Source organism: Gouania willdenowi, chromosome 13, assembly GCF_900634775.1.
Source record: "Gouania willdenowi chromosome 13, fGouWil2.1, whole genome shotgun sequence".
In the NCBI taxonomy this organism is placed as follows: domain Eukaryota; kingdom Metazoa; phylum Chordata; class Actinopteri; order Blenniiformes; family Gobiesocidae; genus Gouania; species Gouania willdenowi.
In genome coordinates this window covers 4,337,161-4,358,049 of record NC_041056.1, presented here as the reverse complement: position 1 = coordinate 4,358,049, position 20,889 = coordinate 4,337,161, and the positions used below count along the sequence as shown (strand labels likewise).

The 20,889-nt window shown below is 35.3% G+C and overlaps 2 protein-coding genes across 3 annotated transcripts; both read right to left on the bottom strand.

Moving 5' to 3' along the window:
- Positions 1 to 1,503: 1,503 nt before the first annotated feature.
- On the bottom strand, positions 1,504 to 6,457 carry guca1c (guanylate cyclase activator 1C). The gene is made up of 4 exons (XM_028465600.1): positions 5,302 to 6,457; positions 4,729 to 4,878; positions 2,365 to 2,452; positions 1,504 to 2,224 (listed from the first exon to the last, which is right to left on the bottom strand). The coding sequence occupies exons 1-4, from the start codon at positions 5,491 to 5,493 to the stop codon at positions 2,097 to 2,099; spliced, it is 558 nt and encodes a 185-aa protein (XP_028321401.1). The 5' UTR covers positions 5,494 to 6,457; the 3' UTR covers positions 1,504 to 2,096.
- A 3,036-nt stretch (positions 6,458 to 9,493) lies between these two features.
- c15h3orf52 (chromosome 15 C3orf52 homolog) lies at positions 9,494 to 19,310 on the bottom strand. 2 transcript variants are annotated; one of them, XM_028465598.1, is made up of 8 exons: positions 19,005 to 19,310; positions 14,013 to 14,084; positions 13,782 to 13,832; positions 12,141 to 12,221; positions 11,577 to 11,709; positions 11,294 to 11,454; positions 10,463 to 10,533; positions 9,494 to 10,381 (listed from the first exon to the last, which is right to left on the bottom strand). In XM_028465598.1, the coding sequence occupies exons 1-8, from the start codon at positions 19,062 to 19,064 to the stop codon at positions 10,189 to 10,191; spliced, it is 822 nt and encodes a 273-aa protein (XP_028321399.1). In that variant the 5' UTR covers positions 19,065 to 19,310; the 3' UTR covers positions 9,494 to 10,188. The 2 variants fall into 2 exon arrangements, with proteins under 2 accessions (XP_028321399.1, XP_028321400.1); XM_028465599.1 differs by having other exon boundaries at positions 9,495 to 10,381; positions 12,150 to 12,221.
- Between the last annotated feature and the right edge of the window lie 1,579 nt (positions 19,311 to 20,889).

Genomic DNA, 20,889 nt, shown 5'->3' with positions numbered 1-20,889 from the left:
TTTTGCTGTATTTTTAATTTTGTATCAGCATAAAAAAATAGTTGTCATCAAATTTTAACACTTTAATTTAAAAAGACTTTATTTCTAAAATAAACTTTTTAGGATTCAAAATAAAAAAAGTTTGACAGACATTGAAATATTCTAAAATGTACATTAACCTATGCTTGGATTGTGATTTGATATATATATATACATGAAACATGTTTATTCCATTTATTCCATAAAGTAGCAGTAGTTTATTGATTATATTGTGCACTCGCCCTTTTCAGTGTAAAACCTGTGCAATAAATCTTCTGTCATCCATCTTTGTCGATCACTGTTACATAATAAAACAAGAAGGTTTACTTAAGAAGTTGACAAAATACACACATATAAATATATACACATTAATTAAAGCAAACTATACATTGGTTTGTGTAATATCAATCCTGTCTCCACACAATCCTGTGCAATTACGTTTTTAAAAAACCCATTTTAACAAAAGTAACATTTTTTTTTAAGGCATCAATGTTTCCTTACATAAACAAAATATGGTGAAATGTAACATCAAACATACATTGAAATGCTGAACTAGGCCTAACTTTTTCCATCACTAATATTTCTTACTGTTTAAAACTGTGGTTTTCAACCCACAACTAAAGGGGAGAGATTTTTGGGGTTCCAGCAAAATAATAGTCCATTGTTCTATGAATCTGTGATAACCACATTTCATTATCTATCTGAATATTATCCACTGTTATCCAGAAAGTTTATTGTTATTTGGGCCAATAACGTTTATTGTTATTTGGGCCAATAACGTTTATTGTTATTTGGGCCAATAACGTTTATTGTTATTTGGGCCAATAACGTTTATTGTTATTTGGGCCAATAACGTTTATTGTTATTTGGTCATCTTAAAGATGTAAAACCTTGTTTTAATCAGAAATAAAATGGGTTCAAAGTGACCAAAAATGTTGGAAAAGGTGGTGAAATGGAATTTTAAAAACCACAGAAATTGGTTAAAAGTTGGTCATTTAAAAAAAATGTAATTAAAATTGAAAAAAAAAAGGTTGTTGTGTCTTGACTTATTTAACTTATATACTGTATATATATAAAATAAAATAATTTAAAAAAATTGCAGTGTAATTGCGATGACAGTTGTTTGTAAAAATGATTTTTTTTTTTTTTTTGTTAATCATTGCAATAAAGTATTCAAAGTGACCAAAATAGTGTAAAAGGTGGTGAAATGGTTATTATTATTATTATTTTTTTTTTTAAACAGCATTTGGTTAAAATTTGCAAATTAGAGTGGCCATAAGGGCACAGTAAAATGTGTTAAAAATGGTTCAAAGTGTCAATATTGGCTTAAAAGTGGCAGAAAAATGGCAAATAATGGGCATAACAAATCTTGAATTGGTCAAAAATAAGCATGAAATATGTTGAAAAGAAGTCAAAAGTGACAATAAAGGGTCAAAATATGCAAAACTAGATGGCAAATGGTTTATAAGTGCTGAAAATGTCTTGAAAATAGAAAAAATGTGCTAAAAAGCATTGGAAATGGATGGTGAAGTGGCAGAAATAGGAGTAATGTAGCAAAAATGCATTAAAAGGAGCAAAAACATGAGTGAGAAAAAGTGATGAAAATAGGTTAAAACATGGCAGGTTTGGTGCAGTATAATAATTATGAACAAAACTCTTCTTAAATTGTTAAAATGGGGTCCTGATCCTCAGGTTGAGAACCAGTGCTTTAAACCAACCAATCACAGGTTGATTGACTCTAATTGTGGCAGTGTCATCATTTCAATAAATCAACATTATCTTCCACCTTAAAAACAGATTAAAAGTCTTGGTTGCCGGTTCAAATCCAACCTGTACTATCACAGTCCTTTAACCCTAACTGTTTGTGTTGTTTTGGATAAAAGCGTCTGCTAAATTAAATTGTAATCCTGGCAGAACAACAGAAACAGTCTGTTCTTCCGCCTCCTGGAGGTTGCCGGTTGACTTCCGTCCATGCAGTCTGGGATAAAGCTTGGCTTTTTTTGTGCACACGTCTACACAGGATGCCCATTTGAATCCCTCCGCCCCCCCCACTGAGAACAGGTGAGCGTCGCTCCTTCTCATTTCTTCGGCTGACCTTTGATGATGATTTCCAGGACGTGGGTGAGATCCATCATCTTGGTGAGCATCTCCATGATGTCCGGATGCTCCTTGGCTCCACTGATGAACTCCTCCAGTGTCAGCTCACCTTGGGAGGATCACACAAGAGGAACCAAAGGGCACGTCAGGACTTTTATTTTCTTAGGATTATTACTCTGGGACTGTTTTTGCAGCTTTTCTCATTATTTTATATCAATATATTGACACACTGAGGTGGTTTTGTTTTACCTTCTCCGTTGACGTCGATTCTCTCGTATATTAGAGTCACAATCTCCTCGGGTGGAATGTCATACGTTCTTGTGATGTCTTGAATAGCCTGAATGAAAAGGTTAAAGAAGACAGAAGAAGTCGTACAATAAGACAATAGTTGTTTATTTTATTTTTTCCAACAGGTTAAGATAAACAAAATATATATGTTTTTTTTTTAATTTACAAAGTGCAAAAACAAAACTGAATAACAACATAAATCATGGGTTCTCAACCTTAAAGTCAAGACTTCCTTTGTGGGTTGCCAGATGCTTTTCAACAATTTGAGCCCATGTTTGCTCATTTTGACCCTTTTTCTGCAACACCAAACATATTTTAACGTATTTTCATAACTTTTCTTGCCATATTTTTGCTCCTTTAAATTCATTTCTGCCACTTCTCTATCAAATTTCAAAGCCTTTTCTGCAAATATTTTTCCACTTTCACTTCTACCACCTTTCCACCTAATGTTGCATATGTTGACCCATTAATGTCACCTTTAACCTCTTTTCACCATATTTCATGCTTCTTTTAGCCAATTTAACCACATTCATGATTTGTCATGCCCATTATTTGCCAGTTTGAAATTTTTAATGTAATTTAAAAAGTAGGGACGATTATTTTAATCCCCCCCCCCCCCCCCTCATTTCTGCCAATATTAAGCCAATATTGACACTTTGACCCCTTTTCACCATTTTTTCTTTCCATTTTTGGCCACTCTAATTTGCAACCTTTAACCAATTTTTGTGGTTTTTAAATCTCATTTCACCACCTTTTCCACCATTTTTGGTCACTTTTAACTCATTTTATTTCTGATTAAAACACTTCACCATCAAATTCCAATGCTTTTTAGCAGATTTTTAGACATTTTCAGCACTTATAAACCCTTTCCACCATTTTTGCATATATTGACCCTTTATTCTCACTTTTCATCTCTTTTCACCATATTTCATGCTTATTTTTTTACCAATTTAATCACATTCAAGATTTGTTATGCCCATTATTTGCCATTTTTCTGCCACTTATAAGCCAATATTGACACTTTGAACCATTTTTAACATTTTTTTCTGTGCCCGTTTGGGTACTCTAATTTCCAAATTTTAACCAAATGCTGTTTAAAATAATAATAATAATAATAATAATAATAATAATAATCCCATTTCACCACCTTTTACACTGTTTTGGTCACTTTGAATACTTTATTACAAACAGCTGTCATCGCAATTACACTGCAATTTTTCTTATGTTATTTTATATATACACAGTATATAAATTAAATAAGTCAAGACACAACAAACCATTTTTTTGGTAAATTTTAATTACATTTTTTTTTTTTTAAATGAGCAACTTTTAACCAGTTTCTGTGGTTTTTAAAATCCCATTTCACCACCATTTTCACCATTTTTGGTCACTTTGAATCCATTTTGTTTCTGATTAAAACAGAGTTTTACATCATTAACATGACTATATACTATGGCACAAATAATAATACACTTATTATTGAAAATGATAACTAAGTTTAACAGTGGATATTATTCAGATGAATAAATAAATTAATAGAATTCAGATTCATAGAACAATGGACCATCATTTTACTGACTTTATGGATGGACCCCAAAAATCTCTCCCCTTTATTCCTCCTTATAGATGGTCCTGTCTCCACATGACTGTTCTTCAAGGTTCATGTCTGTGTTCAACCACCTTCAGCTACAGTGGGGGTCCCCGCTCTCTGGAACCTTTATTTTAGGGGTTGCAGGCTGAAAGGGTTGAGAACTACTGCCATAGATCATCATAGCTTGTATCATACCATGAAGTTAATAAAAACGTATCTCGTCCTGCCCCTCCGTTGTCGCTTTTTTAAAAATGTATCGGTCAGAGCAAATGTAGGAAAACTAAACCATTCGAATAGAAAACGAAGTGTATATGAAAAAAGGCTCATTGCACCACTTTATACTTTATTTTTTATGTTATTCTCTTATATTCTTTGAGAATGTGGCTTGTGTGGCTTTGTTTGAACTCTTGTTTTTTTAGTGATCTGCAGGTTTTCATTCTTTCACCGCAACGGTTCCCTCGATGACCTCCTGTAAGCGTGTATAGCACATTAGGAGTATAAGACCGTTGTCGTTTAACATTATGTAACCCTGTATGTAGGTTAAAAAGTGTCCTGTCCTCAGAATGATTAGTGCAGGACGTATTTAGGTGGCGAATGAGATTACATGTCACACACACTTCAACTGGATTCTTCAAACTCGAGAGTTTAAAATGTACAACCAGAAGCTAATGACATCCTCCGATTGGAAGCGTTGCTTTTGAAAGATCTTAAAGAGATAAAGTCGTATAGCCTACCTTGAATATGGTTTCCAGTTCATCTTTGTCGATTTTTCCGTTGCCGTCCTGATCGAAGAGCTTGAAGTACCATTTTAGTTTTTGGTTTATTTCTCCTTTGAGGAGTAAACTTATGGCTGCGATGTACTCAACGAAGTCTAGATACCCGTCCTATGAAAGAAGAAGACGAAAAGCATTGTGAAAATCTATAGAATAAAAGCCTTTTTAGATAATAAAGAATGTTTTGTTGCAGAATTAAATTATCAAGTTTTTCTTCTGATTCCAGGAACCTCATGTATCCACAAATGCATCACAAGTTCTAGTGCAGGGGTGGCCAATCCTGGTCCTCAAGAGCCACTATCCAGCATGTTTTAGATGTTTCCCTCTTCCAACACACCTGATTGAAATGACCAGGATCGTTATCAGGCTTCTGCAGAGCTTGATGATGAGTTAATCATTTGAATCAGGTGTGTTGGAAGAGGGGAACATCTAAAACATGCTGGATAGTGGCTCTTGAGGACCAGGATTGGCCACCCCTGCTCTTGTGCAACTGTCTTGCCTGTCATCACATGCCGGTATGTGTACTCTACTCACCCCGTCCATATCAAAGGTGAAGAAAACCTGGTCCACGTAGCTACTGGCCTCTTCTGTCATACCGTTCATCTCCAACATGGTCTTCAGCTCGAACAGGGTGATGAGCCCCGATGGAGACTCCTTCATGAACTTGGTGTACCAGTGGTGCATGTCCTCTTCAAGGATGTCGTCAATGGAGCTGTGGGCGCCCATTTTTCCTTTGTAGATCTGTGATTATTATCCAGAATTCTGCTAGGAGACCCAAGAAGACCGGAGAGAGGACAGAGCAGAAGAGCAAGTGCAGATCTGGCTAAAACCTCATCCAACCAACGTCCTAATCTTTGAGTCTTGGTGTGGACCAAAAGGAGAGATAACACTTTAATGGGATAACGGTAGAGAGCTTCGTGACTGCTCGACTTGAGCTAAGGGGCAGCCAACGGGCCAGTGTCAAGGGTACAGGACTTGGAGCCAAGGGATTTCAAGGAAATGTGAAGATTAGAGTTTTATATAACAAACACCGATTTCTCACCATCGTAAAGGCACTGCTGTACCTTTGCACTGTTTTACTTGACATTATATATATATATATATCTCTTTAACCTCTTCTTAAGTAGCGGTACATATTTGTGTCATGTTTTTAATTTATCAAGATTTTATTGTTATTCTATTTTTATGTGTCGTGACAACTTTTCAAGCTGCTACAAATTTTGTTGTATGACTTTGTACAATGACAAGAAGAAGCAGCTATCTATTTATGCATGCGTCAAGGAAATTGGGGTCAGAAGATTCAGTTTCCAGCAGAAAATAAAAATGGCAAAAATGCTCCCCAAAAATGGCAGAAACAGTCGAAAAAAGACATGAAAAGAAAGAAAAAGGCTCAAATAGTCAGAAAGAAATGGCATAAATAGTCGGGGAAAAATGCCATAAACAGTCAGAAAAAATGACAAATAGTCATAAAAAAGGCATATATAGTCTGAAGAAAATTCCATAAATAGTCAGAAAAGGCATGAATAGACAAAATGGCGTACATTTTTACAAAAAAAAATGCATGGTTATTTGAATATAACCATTCTAAACAAAAAAAGGTAAAAGCAATGTGTGTTTTTAATATTAGCCTAGTATACTTTGTATGATGTATGCATGTATATATGTAAGTAAAATGTTGCATTTTATACATAATCTGTAATAGTGATTTTAAACTCAATTTTGTCTACAGTGTATGTGTTACATTTTATTTACAGTCTGTATATTTATGGACTGCTTTTATTGTTCAATGTAGTTACATTTTTAAATATGATTTATATTTTATATACATTTTCTTTGCTCCCGGTAGCTTATTGGCTCATCTGACAAAGACCCCATAGCCCTGTCACACCCACCCTCCTCCTACGGACAGAACTGACACCCTCTGGGAATCCTCTGAGGAAAAGTCTCTGAGAAACCACTTGCCCTTTTTTTAATGCTCCATAAGCTCACATTCGTACATGATAATTATGAATAAAACCACTTTCTTTAACTTGTAATGAATGAAGACTAAACACAGGTCATGTCTAATATTTAAGGTTTTTAAATGTTAATCTCCAGATGAATACAGGTTTGAGCAGCACTGTTGACCTGTGGATGACCTAAAAGGTGGTCAGTCTATGAGTATTGTGAAGAACAACTGTGACCAGTTCAAAGAAAAAAGGCTGTCAATGCTCAACACGCCCACAACAGTTAATCTGCCTTTAGACGATTAACAGCTCCTGAAATAGGATTGAGACTCTGGACCACTCCAGACTTCCTAGAGCATCGGCAGCATTCATTTATCACACTATGGACTGGCAATATCCAAGGTGCATACAACATACCACATAATCTCAAAGTGCTGTGAGAAGATTAAGAAAAGTATTTACTGCGATAGGAAGGAGCTCAACGCTGGCTAAAACACACCACAATTTACACCTTAATCCAGAGAGGATTAAACCAATTTAAATCTACTGGTCACCATCCACTGTTATATATTCAGTCTGGACACGCAAGTATTACCTCTCGTTTTACGATCAGATGGTTTGATGAACCACATTTCTCCAGTATTGGTCTCTTTTCTTCATTTTTCTTCCAGTTAAAGCAACAATAGGGTTTTAAAATCATTCTGTTGGCATACAAAGCTCTCAATGATAATGCTCTAGTACAGTATATGTTAAAGAACTGTCCCAGGCTGCTCATTTAGTGGATGTTTACAAAAATATTTACTGTAAAAGTCAAACAGGAAAGTGTTCAGCTACTGTATCAGGCTCCTCGCCAAAGGACGCCATTACTCTCTCCACTGAACACTCACTTATTACAGCAGCAAAAAGATACAATTAAAAAATATAGGTTACTCTATGCAGAAAGGAAAAACTGATATGTAAATAGATATACTGTTGTACCTTGGAGTCGCAAGACACTGGCAAGGGCGTCGCCAGATGTCTTCAAGAAACTAAGAATATTCTTTAACAACTACACCTATTTTCATCACTTTTTCTTCTCATGTTTTTGCTCAATTTAATGCATTTTTGCTACTCTACTCTCATTTCTGCCACTTTATCAAATTTCAACGCCTTTTCTGCACATTTTTTTTCCATTTTGAAGACATTCCACTCCTTCTTCCACCTAATGTTGCATATGTCGACCCATTATTGTCACTTTTAACCTCTTTTCACCATTTTCATGCTTATTTTTTGCCAATTTAACCCCATTTATGATTTGTCGTGTCCATTATTTGTCGGTATAAATTGTTCCTACTACTTGTTCCAATATTGACACTTTGAACCCTTTTTATGTCAATTTTTGGCCAATCTTATTTGCAACTTTTAACCAATTTCTGTGGTTTTTTAAATCCAATTTCACCACCTTTTCCACCACTTTTGGTCACATTTAACCCATTTTATTTCTGATTAAAACAAGGATTTACATCTTTAAGATGACTATATACCATGGCACAAATAATAACGTTGGACTGCCTTGTGTGTGAAATGCACTATACAAATAAATGTGCCTTATATGCAGCATATGTGACAGGATCAGCAGGGCTCACTTTGTAGCTTACGCAGTCATCACGAACGGAAATGCACTTATAAGACTATTTGTGTTCGGACAAATTGGCAAACACATTAATCCTTTTAACACAGAGATTCTATCGTTCCAAGGACACAGAAAACATCCACCTTTTTTTTCTTAATTAACAAATATTAACTACAATTGTTTGATTTAAGTCTTGCTGCAGTGTGAATTACTGAGGTAGATTTTTTTAACCGGTTTCTGACAACAAGGATCAGAGAAATCAAATATTGGTCATTTTTGGCTGCTGAATGTGGATCATGAACTTCCTCTGCTGTCCGACCCATGAGACGATTTAATCCATTCATCCACTCAGTGGATCTTCTTATCCTGATCTGTATTGTGGGACTCTGGAGCCCAACGTAGCTTAGCGGTTTGCATTAAGAGCACGTCATCAATCACAGAATAACCAGGTTAATGCAAGACCAAAAGCACACACCAAGGTTCTCAGTTTCTTATTAACCTTTCTACTTCTAGTTAGCTGGAGCTACACATTTCATAAACAAGGTCAAGATCTGGTAGACTCAAGACATCAAAAAGAACAATATGGGCTATCCTTTTATCTCCAAAGGCAAATGTATTTGTATAACACATTTCACAAGGCAATTCAATGTGCTCTGCTGACAGTTTGTTCCACTTCTTTGCAGCATAACAACTAAAAGCGGCATCATCATGTTTGTTGTGAACTCTGGGCTCCACTATCTGACCTGTGTCCATAGATCTGAGAGACCTTCTGGATTATTACTGAAGTAAACTTCCAAGTTTCCCAAGATGCATTTGAAACCTACAAAACCTGAGTCACACTGAGACTAAATATCTCTGTTGATTCTCCACTTTTGAAAGTTCTGAAAACGTATTAAGTGAACAAGTAGAATATCAACATGTGCTCATTTGAACCATACGTCACGTACTGTACACACTTTTCATTCTGACATTTTGGAGATTTTCAGAGACCCTCCATTGTGCTACTGGCTAAAATTCTGGTTAACTTCAAAACAAGAGCCCCATTTACAAAATATTAAAAAAAAAAAAAACTAATGGAAAACAAGAATAGATGCTTTTATTTTGAAAAGGGGATGTTTGATTTCTATCTTAAAGCTGGTGCCATGACAATTTTACGTTCCGCTCGCAATGCATCATGGGTTAAGTATGACTAGTATGGCCACCATGCACCATATAGTATACATCTGGGTATTTCTCGGGTACGCAAATATTTTCATACTATCAAACGTGAACGCACTACAAACTAACTGAATGTCAAAGTTAGTACGAGTAATATGTTAGTATGTGATGTTAAACACAGCCTTAGCATCATGTAGCCTTTCAAAACCTAATACATGCTTTCAAGTAAAAACATTTAAATAAAATAGTCATAGATAGTTTTAAAATTATGTTTATTTATCTATTAATACTAATTAAATTCTGACATTTGGAAAAATCTGAAAAATGTCTTTATTTGTTCATACTTCCATCTGTGAGAAATACATAAGTTTTGTAGAAGTTATAGAAAATACTTTACAACATGGGATGTGGTTTGAAAGGGTTAAAAATATTTACAAGCCCGAGATTTCAATGGAATGATTTCCATGGTATTGACTGACATGACAATTGTTTGAAAAATGTGAATCACATGAGAACATCCTCCTGAGGATGCATGTATAGAGTGGTTTGGTGGTCATTTGTAAACTTGTGGGAAATATCATGCTTTAAGGCTGACGATACGTACACGGTGGTTATTGCACAGCTTCCTGTTTTGTGTTGCAGCGTCAAACTTCAACAACAAAGTAAAAAACACTACTGGGAACAACCCAGTTATTTCTGTACGTGTCAAACGTCTTGCAAAAACATCGTAAGGGTCCTCGGGTCGATGTATTCCAGCCCATCGTCTTCCTGGTCGTAGAGGAACTGTCTGAGGACGTTGTAAACGATCTCCCTGCACACTATAAACTTTCCTATTGATTCCTTTTCTTCCTCAGGCAGCACAAACATCAGCCTGTAGTCAGTAACGTCTGAACCGTTCCTGCCAGTCAAAAGTTCAGAATAAAACAATTCAGTGATTGCACTATACATAAAATGGAATTGACAACTGATGAGTATTTACCTGAAAGCAGTTATCTCAGCTCTGGAGAAGTATCGGCCCAGGGCGTTAGAAGAGCTGTAGACGTCAGAAAGCTGCAGAGGTACGACAAGTTGACACACGCAAGAAGAGTGAGGCTACCCTTAACTCAGCGTCTCATAAGAAGTATGTCGATTGCAACGTTTCACTTCCTGCCACAAATTCTTTAGTGGAATGAGGTCACTTTTACCATTTTTTTTTACCATTGATTTAACACCTGCATGCATTTGGCCACATTGCTTCAGGGCATTGTGGTTGATTTTTATCTTTCTGCATTCCTGGCAATGTTCCACCCATTACTGAAACCTTCCACAGACAAGTGACTGAAGATCACCTGAGTGCAGTAAACACGTCTCAGTCTAGAACCACCTCTAATAACACTAAGTTCAACTGGTGCAAACAGATAAAAGATTAAACATTTATTTAATTGTAGTAGTGTTCTGCTTCTTAGTCTTCATTATTATTTTAAATATTATAAGGTTTTGTGTTCGTGTTCATGTTCTTCTTTCATATATCAGACGATTTATTGGTCATCGACCCATTAATCGGTATCAGCCGATTGTACGGCTTTTTAAATCAGAACTACGTAACTTGCGCTCAGAGCTCCCCCTAAAGGTCCCTTTTGGTTATATATATTATATAAGATATATAATATATAATATATATTGTTTGTTTGGTTTTTTTTGTCTCTATTGTCCCTACTATTTTATCTGTTTTCTAAGCTAAGCCCTTCACTACTGACATTTTGGTACATTTTTACATCGTTTTAATTAGAATACAAAAACAACCATTAGAAAATGTGACGGTGTACCTAACCTTTTTCTGAAGGTCTGCAGTGAGGTTTTGACTTTCATTGGATGAAAGATTATACAAGTCTTCTGTCGGGACCATGTTTGGCATCTGGAAACTTCCATTAAAATAGCGAGGAAATTTAAAAAGTGACGAGTCAAACTCATCATCCACGTCTTTATGGATCACTGCTCCAAAACAGATAAAAAAAAAAACAAAAAAAAGAAAGTATCTTATCAACTCAACTTCTGTAATATGGTGCTATATAAATTGTAAATTGCTTTAGATGTTGGTTAATCTGAAGCATTACCTGTGCACAGAGCCAGAGAAATCATAATCACAGCAACCATAACAAGCAGGATGAAGATGATGATCTTCCACAGTTGGACTTTCCAAAAGACGACCTCAGTGAGTTCCTTCTTTATCCTGCACACTGCACTGGACTATAACACAAGTTCAATTTCAATTTATTTGCCATTTATGATGAAAAGAATCCACATTGGAATATTTGTGCAATAATACACAGGTATGCACCAGAGACAGCAACAACAAATACCAAAATAGACAAAATAATATGAACAAAGTAAAAGTTCAAAGGGAAACATTTGACACTATGAAGCAAGGTAATAAAAACACACATAAAGCCTACTTAAAACCATACAACAATGAAGCAATACAACAATAAAAGTGCTTTGTTCAGCCTGATAATAACTTGTGGGAAGAAGCTGTTAACGTGGCGAGATGTCCGACATCTCAACGAACGATATCTTCTCCCGGAGGGAAGGAGCTGGAACATGGCTTTCCCAGGGTGGCCAGTACCAGAAGAGTCATTATTAGATTTAGTCTAATGAAAATAGCAGATAAACACACTTACACAACTTACTGGTACTGATAGCAGCGCGTCACCGGCTGTCGCTCCAGGATCTCCATTTGCTGCACGATCCGCGTTCCGTGCCTGATAGAAAATCAATATTTAGCAAAGTGTCCAAAAAAAAAAAAAAAAAAAAAACTACTGTGAGCAAACAAAGGAACTACTGCAAACACCTTATAAACAGGTTTAATAAATAAGGTACAACAGCAGGTAGTTGCAGAACAAGTTAAACTTTTCTCACCCTGTTAAAATAGTCGCATATGCGAGTAGGTTTTTAGTGTGTGCGAGTGAAAATTTTATCTGGTATGGGTGTAAGGGTGACATTATTTTGGACGGAGCGGCTCTGCGTTTTGTCATGTCCCACAGAGACTTTAATCTTTCAGAATTCAGATTGTCATTGTACAAAATATTCTGTGGGTCTTTAAAAATTAGTCAAAATGCTCCAAAACGTCTGGCACTGATGGGGTAGAAATTTGGAAAATGGCTGGCACTGTATGAGTTGATGACATCCAGTAGTGATGTAACGATTCACTCAACTCCTGATACGATTCGATTCACGATACTGGGTTCACGATACGATTCTCTCACAATTTATTTTACAAAATGGGACTGTAGACAAATGACTGAAAAATATTCCTTTATTTTTTTTGGGAAAAAACTAGAAAATACTGTACTATTTTCCTTTTATTTTTCATTGTCAAAAGAATCCCTTGATAAACTTTTCAAAACAATGCAATTTAACTAAAAATAAATCCTGAATGAAATAAATAAAAGAATAATACAAATGAAGAAGAATTCTATTCATTTAAATTCTGGTTCTATAGTAAACAATGCAAAACTGCATAATAGTTCTTTTTCTTTTTAAAAGTGCAACTGAAAATGTATTTTGTGCCTTAACAATTGGACTTTAAAAGAAACAGTCATTGTACTGTATTTACATAAGATATTTGTTTTGACCAGCAGAGGGCGCTGGTAACCCAGTGGTCGGTTGGCATGCAGATATTCTGGCAGTGAAGAAGAGATGCTATGTGCTAGCAGACAGAGCTAATAGAAAAAAAACGTGACTTTTACAGACATTCACATAATATTACAGATAATCTTTTGGTGCTAAAGGGGTAAGGAATCATTAATGAACATGTTTAAGAGTAGTAGGCGGCCAGAAAGAGAGTAGCAGGAGATTCCGCCCGCTACCTAAGCTTCTGGACAAGAGAAGGATAAATAGATAGTGCCCTCTGCTGTTTAAAAAAAGTACGGCGATTCAATTTTCAGAATATCGATATTAACCGTGATACCTATGAATCGATTTTTAACTGCCTTACGATTAATCGTTACATCCCTACTCACTGATATTGCTAAGATGTTTAATTCGACTGATTTATCAGTATCGGCCGATTTAACGGCTTTTTAAGCCCCCAAATTTGAGATGTATCCTTGTAAAGCCCCATGAGATGCAACATCTTGTTTTCGAGGGGGACAAGAACATATTACATTTCACATATAGCAGATTACAAAACACAAAACAACCAATACTGACAAAAAGATAATTTCGGCCCCGAAAACCCTGAATTGGTCGAGCTCAAACACATACAAGCTTTAACGTCAGTCTTAAGAGGAAATTACGGATAATTCCTGTTTTTTTCATACCTGTTCTGGTGCATAGGGTTCAGCTGCCAAATCCCCATTGCCGTTGCTCACCTGACACAAATTAAAACAAACAAAGGAAAAACAAGGTTTAGAGTTGTTTAAATACCAGGCGGGACAACGTTCTCATTCACAGCGAGCTGGAAAATCACACTGTGAAGTAGTTGTACTGAGATTATTGTTATCAGTTTAGTACAAATAGCAGATGAACACACTTTAAATGACACAACTTACATGTACTGATAGCAGCGCGTCACAGTCTGTCTCTGCAGGATCTCTGTTTGCTGAACGATCCCCATTCCGTGCCTGAGAGAAAATCAATATTTAGCAACGTGTCAAAAAAAAACTACTGTGAGCAAACAAAGGAACTACTGCAAACACCTTATACACAGGTTTAATAAATTAGGTACAAAAGTAGTTGCAGAACGAGTTAAACTTTTCTCACCCTGGTAAACAAAAACACACACACAATAAATCTATTACACGTAAAACGTCACGCAGCATGTGTAGTACATGTGTATATTGTTGGTCATATAAAGCAGTGGTTCTGTCAGCAAAACAATGGTCCATTGCTCTATGAATCTGTGACAACACATTTATGTATTAATCTGAATAATATCCACGACAGCAAGTTTATTATTAATTGTGCCATAGTATTTAGTCGTCATAAAGATGTAAATCCTTGTTTTAATCAGAAATAAAATGGGTTAAAAATGGTGGGAAAGGTGGTGAAATGGGATTTTTAAAAACACAGAAATTGGTTAAATTAAAGTGGATAAAAACAAACATAAAAAGTGGTCAAAATGAAAGGGTGTGGGGGGTAAAGTCATCTAAAAAGTAGTAATATTTCATTTAAATTGGCAAATATTGAGCATGACAAATGGTGAATGTGGTTAAATTGGCAAAAAAAAAAAAAAAAGCACGAAATACGGTAAAAAAAAAATAATTAAAAAGAGGTTAACAGTGACAATAATGGGTCAACATACGAAACATTAGGTGGGAAAAATGGTGGAAAGGGTTTATAAGTGCTGAAAATGTCTTGAAATTGGAAAAAGAATGTGCAGAAAAGGCATCAAAATGTGATGGAGGAGTGGCAGAAATAGGAGGAATGTAGCAAAAATATGGCAAAAAAAGTGATGAAAATATTTTCAAATATGGCAAGTTTGGTGATTTCCTCTTATCATTGTCAGTATTTATCTTGACATGATGACAAGTGAGTTCTATCTTCTCTGTAACTGCATGTCACTGCCTTTGTCTTGCTCTCAGCCTTGGGGCGTTTAGGTCATGTTACAAAAAGGCCTTTTTTAATAAAATATTTATTTCGCAGCATGTTAAAGTGTTAGTTAAGGATCTAACATGCGTGTATGTGTACTGTACATGTTCATATCTCTCTCGTTTGCTTGCAAAAAAACGATTAGATGACAAGTTACAAAACAACACACAACCAACATCTGTTGTAAAGTCAAAGGAATGTTTAGGGAAGCTTCATTTTAACAAGCCCACTACAGAGACTCACTCACACATGCTGTCTCTTAGAGCAGGGGTTCTCAACCTTGGGGTCAGGACCCCATTTGGGATTGCCAGATGCCTACAAAAAAATATATTTTTTTCTTTTACAATTTGAGCCCATTTTTGCTTATTTTTTTTTTTTTACAATTTTTCTGCAACTACACCAAACTTGCCATATTTTAACATATTTTCATCTTTTTTTTTGACACATTTTCAACCTTTTAATTAAATTATGCTACATTACTCCCATTTCGGCCACTTCTCTATTGAGCACATTTTCGACACTTATTAACCCTTTCCACCACTTTTCCACCGAATGTGACATATATTGACCTATTTTTGTCACTTTTAACCTATTTTCACATGCTTATTTTTGCCAATTAAACCACATTCACGATTTGTCATGCCCATTATTTGCCAGTTTAAACTAATTGTTCCAATATTGACACTTTTGCCACGTTTTTGCCCACTCTAATTTCCCATTTTACCACCGTTTCCACCATTTTTGGTCACTTTCAAGCTCAACCTCATTTTACTTCCGATTAAAACGACGACTTTAAGATGATTATAAACTATGGTGCAAATAATAATAAACTTCCTGGATAACAGTGAATAATATTCAGATAAATAAATAAATGTGGTTATCACAGTTAATAGAACAATGGACCATCATTTTGGGTTAGTTTGTATTTATATCACCCTTTTGAGAAAAAGTAGTTTTTGGTCCATATTGCCCTGCCCTAGTACACACCAATACAATGACAGTGAGGCATTTTGTGTGACAGAAACACAAACATGAACTACATGAGAAAACTCAATGACTAATCAGTCTGGATGAAACACAATGGACAGAGAAAAGTTGCTCAAACAGGATGGAATGATATTGAATTTGTGCCAAAATAAGAAAAAACTGTTTTCAACTCATGTGACAAGGAATGGCAACTGTTTATATTTTATTCTTTTAGATTTTTACTTTTGTATTCTATTTTACTGTAATTGTAGAAAACTGTGCAGACTGTAAATACTAAGAATGGGTCTATTATCGCAAATCAATTTGCAATGGAAACACCGTTGTGTAAAGCTCACCAAAGACAAGCCTGTTGTCCTTTGAAAGTTAATGTATTATATGCATTAAGTGCTGAAAATAAGAGGTGAAATTAGCAAAGTGAAACAGGACACAAGATAAAAGTTAGGCAAGACATAACGCAAAACTTAGATTAAATAAATCTTAACTAAGATCAAGCCGCTAGAATAGAATTCAATAGAATGGAATCCTTTTATTGTCATTATACACAAAGTGCAACAAAATTAAGAGAAAACTCTAGTAGGACAAGATACAAAAAAAAAAAAAAAAAAAAGATAGATAAGTGTATTTAAAAAAATTCAAGGACTTGTTTAAAATTACAAATAACAAATATTAGATGTAATTTTTTAAAATGTGCATTTTGTGTCTTAGCTGAAGTTAAGATAATTTTAACTACAGTGTACAATGGAATATTTTCTGTAAGATAAAAATTAAAAAAATACATTTCTTAAAGTTAAATTATTACTGTTTTTGTTTATTTGGATGACATTTTTAACAAACGCACAAATCTAACAAAGAAAAGTAAATATCTGGCTGCACCATTAAAACATTCCATTCCCTACACCAGACGGAGGCGACTTTTAGGGAGTGGCTGTCAATACATATCCATATACCGATATTTTATCCGTACGCAACGCCCCTCATTGGCCAGTTTAGGACACGTGATAGGTAGGTAGATAACCCTAATCCTAACCCTAACCTACTTCACGGACAAAACCTAACCCTAACTGTAACCCTGACTAGGCCTGGATCGATAAATCAATTAACAGACGGTAAATAAAATGAACTCGGTAAGTATGCCGGCCTCGGTATATTGCCATATTCATGTGTATTTGGAGGCGCGCCCGTCGGCTGCAGAGGCTTGTGTTAGCAACGGATATTAAACAGAAGATAACTCAGTCAGTTCTAATAATTTCTCAGTAAACCTGCAGCGTAATTACTCTAAACTAGTACTCCACCGCAAGGCAATCTTACATTTAGGTAAATCAAACAGTTATAGTCCGGTAGATGCGGCAACTCTGGACCTACTACGTTGCTTCGGAAGTTTTTTATTTTCTCCGTCTTTGGCCTCCAAACAGGCTGGATGACAAGGGGGTTCACCCTCAGCACCTGAGCATGTTTGTTCTATAGCAGAATGAACGGGGTAACCTAGAAACTATTTGGTCAATTCTGTATGGTTTAACATTGAATAAAAACGGAACAGAATGAAACGGGGAGGGGGGGCCGCTAGCATTTTTGTTGTTATCGTTGATCGGCAATAATTTGTGGGACAATATATCGTCCAGCAAAATCTGTTATCGGCCCAGGCCTAACCCTAACCTAACCTACGTTACAGACTAACCCTAACCCTTAACTATGTTACGGACTAACCCTAACCCTTAACTATGTTACGGACTAACCCAAACCCTTAACTATGTTACGGACTAACCCTAACCCTTAACTATGTTATGGACTAACTAACCGTAACTGCACGGAATGGTCGGAATGACTTCCGGTAACGTCATCTTTCGTACGGATAGAATGCTTGTATATAGATACGTATTACGTACTAGGAGACACTTCCCAACTTTTATCAAAGTGGGGCCTCAAAAATGTGTTTGTTTGATCAGAGGGTCACATGATCAACATTCATGTCAGCATTTAGAATAATGAGCAATCTGAGCATTAAGACAGGAAAGAAAAGAGTTTTTTTTAGTCATTTTGTATATTTTTCTCTCATTCTGTGTCTGTTTGTTGTTGTCTCGATTGTTGTGAGGCATTTTGTGAATTTCTGTTGTCCTTTTGTGTATTTTTCCAATAAAATATATGTTTTTTGGAGTCATATTGTGTATTTGTGTTGTCATGAGTTTTTTGGAGTATTTAAGTGTATTTCTGTTGTCATTTTGCTTGTTTATTAGTACTGTGGGTGTGCAGAGTAATTTTTTGTGTTTTTCTTGTCTTTTGTTGTCATTTTGTATATTTTTCTGAGTAACTTTGTGTATTACTGTTGTCGTTTTGTTCATTTTTGTAGTTGTTTTGTGTGTTTTTGGAGCATTTTCTGTGTTTTTATCTTGTCTTTTACTGTACAATGTTGTAATTTTTTGTGTGTTTTTTTAAATGTGTTCTTGCTCTTGTTTTGTGTATTTTTCAGTAATTTTGTACATTTACTTTGGGGGCCGCATAAAATTAGACCGAGGGCTGAATGTGCCACCAGTTGCCTATGTCTGCCTTATACACACCATGAGGCAAATTAAATTAACTTTAAAATTATGAAGTACATTTTTTCATTAGAAATGACAAAATATCATTTCTATTTATTAATTTATTATGAATTAATTAATTAATGTGAATTGTTTGGATTTAAATGTTCAAGTCTATTTCTGTCCATGTCTAACTGAAGTGTTAAAATAACCAAAATATTATAATGAGATCAATTATGACACGAATTATTAACAGTTAAGAACAAATAAACAAATAAATACATTTATGTCAGTCCTTTTTATATATATTTTGTTGGGTGGGTGTGTTTTTTTGGGTGTGTGTGTGTGTTTGTTTTCAAATGTTTGAAGTGTACAGTAGTAGTTCCCACACCTTTTCATTAAAACGTATTAATGACAGGTGTTTGAACACTGAGTTGTGATAAATAAACTCACCGGTTCTTTAGCGGCTCCATTAGATTCCATGACTGAGCTCCGTGTCAGCTCCGTGTCCATGTTTATGTCCCACGAACACCAACCCGGAAATATATTCTGGAACTTTAACTGTTTTTTTAGCCGACGCGGGTGTGCACGCGGGGCCGGGTAGTGGTCACGGGTTCAATAGGACACCAGCTGGTGATACCATAGCAACAGCACGAGCACGGGTCACTGCTGACAATCCGCGGGAAAACCTCCCTAAAAGTCACTGACAGCAGCGGAAACAAGCTAACTAGCTGGTCGTGCAGGTTGCCAGATAAGTGCTCAAGGTGTGACTTTAAGGAAGCGGTGTTAAAAAAATAATAATCAATAAATAAGGTGGAGGCGGTCACCAACATAGGGCCCGCGGGCACCTGGGAGCCCGTAGGGACCATGTGAGGGGCCCTCAGGAGCTCTAATCATCACAAAGATAAATACGGGTGACGGATGTATAGTCAGAATTTGTATTTTTTATTTTTTTCACTAAAACAATGTGTTCAATTTAGGGATGTCCTGATACAACTCTTTCACTTCCGTTACGATATTGCAGCCTTGACTAATGGTCGATACTGTACAATATCAGCACAGATCATACATACTTTTATTTATTTTATTTTTTGTCGTGTGGAATGTTAGAAAAGGTTTGATCAAGTGATGTTCCTCAAACAGAGAACAATAATAATAAAAATAATTCAAGTTTACTTAAGTTATTTTTTTAAGTATAAGGTGGGAACAACTGAGGGCGGGGACAAAAACAGCAAAAACTTATCAAAGCGATATCGGAGATTTTAGATGCAGTCGAATAAAATCTGATATTCGTTTTCTGGCTGATATCGGACTGATATCCGATATCAATATCGGATCGGGACACCCCTAGTTCAATTGTTGCCTGTATCTTGTTAAAGATGCTGCTGATTTGGTGTTTGGATTGTGGTAACAGTGTTGTTTTAAATAAATAAAAAGAGGATTTTTTTTTTTTTTTTTTTTTAAATAAAATATTACAAACTTGTTGAAATGTTCAAGTTACATGTTTTGTTTTTTTTGTGATTGGGTAAAACATTGTTAGTGTCTATTAAAATAGGAACATGATGATCCCGTGTGAAATGTATTAAAACGATTGCATAAATTTAGAAAAAATAGCTCACAGTTTCGGAAAGGTTGGCACCACTGAGGTACCAAGTTTTCCCTTTTGAAAGGGAAAACGGACACAAAAATTCCCTTTGGAAAAATAACAAAAAAACAACCATTATTTTTTTTACTTTAACTCTGGGAATACTTGCATATTTAGTCAGGGTAGGATATTTCCAACTCAGTAGGAATATAAAAAATAAATAAATAAAGTAATGAACAATAACAAATAGCAATAACAATAAAAAAGATTTAAAAAAAATTGCAGAAAGTGTCAAAACCATATCATATCATGACATTCTTCAAAAAATATCTGCACTTTTTTTCTTTTTAATTGCGATATATTGTCGCACTAAATATTGTCCCCACCTTTAATAAATAGATGTGGTAACTTACTTTGGTCGAATTTTTTTTTTTTAAACAATATATGTATTAAAAAAAAATCAATGTATTGACTTTTCTTCTTATCTAAAGCAGTGTCTCAATAAACTTTAATTCTGGCAGACAAAGTGATAATTGATTTATTAAGAAGTTGTTTAGATTAATTGTTATTCGTACATTTAAAAAAAAAAAAAAAAGTGTTTAAATTAGTTAAAATATGATAAGATGTAATCACTGAATTGGAAATTGTACATCGTCCATTCCCTGAATGGATCTGATGGACGATGTCAAAAGAAAGAAGGAGTTTGATTTTGGAGATGATCTGGCAGATATTTTAGATACAGTATCAGAAACT

Coding starts and splice junctions, on each gene's coding strand:
- c15h3orf52 (XM_028465598.1), bottom strand. CDS start 19,064: ATGGACACGGAGCTGACACGGAGCTCAGTCATGGAATCTAATGGAGCC. Junction 11,710..12,140: donor TATCAGTACCAGTAAGTTGT/GTAAGTGTGTTT, acceptor CTTGTGTTATAG/TCCAGTGCAGTGTGCAGGAT. Junction 10,382..10,462: donor GCTGAGATAACTGCTTTCAG/GTAAATACTCAT, acceptor TTTGACTGGCAG/GAACGGTTCAGACGTTACTG.
- guca1c (XM_028465600.1), bottom strand. CDS start 5,493: ATGGGCGCCCACAGCTCCATTGACGACATCCTTGAAGAGGACATGCAC. Junction 2,453..4,728: donor AACTGGAAACCATATTCAAG/GTAGGCTATACG, acceptor CTTTTCATTCAG/GCTATTCAAGACATCACAAG. Junction 2,225..2,364: donor AATCGACGTCAACGGAGAAG/GTAAAACAAAAC, acceptor GATCCTCCCAAG/GTGAGCTGACACTGGAGGAG.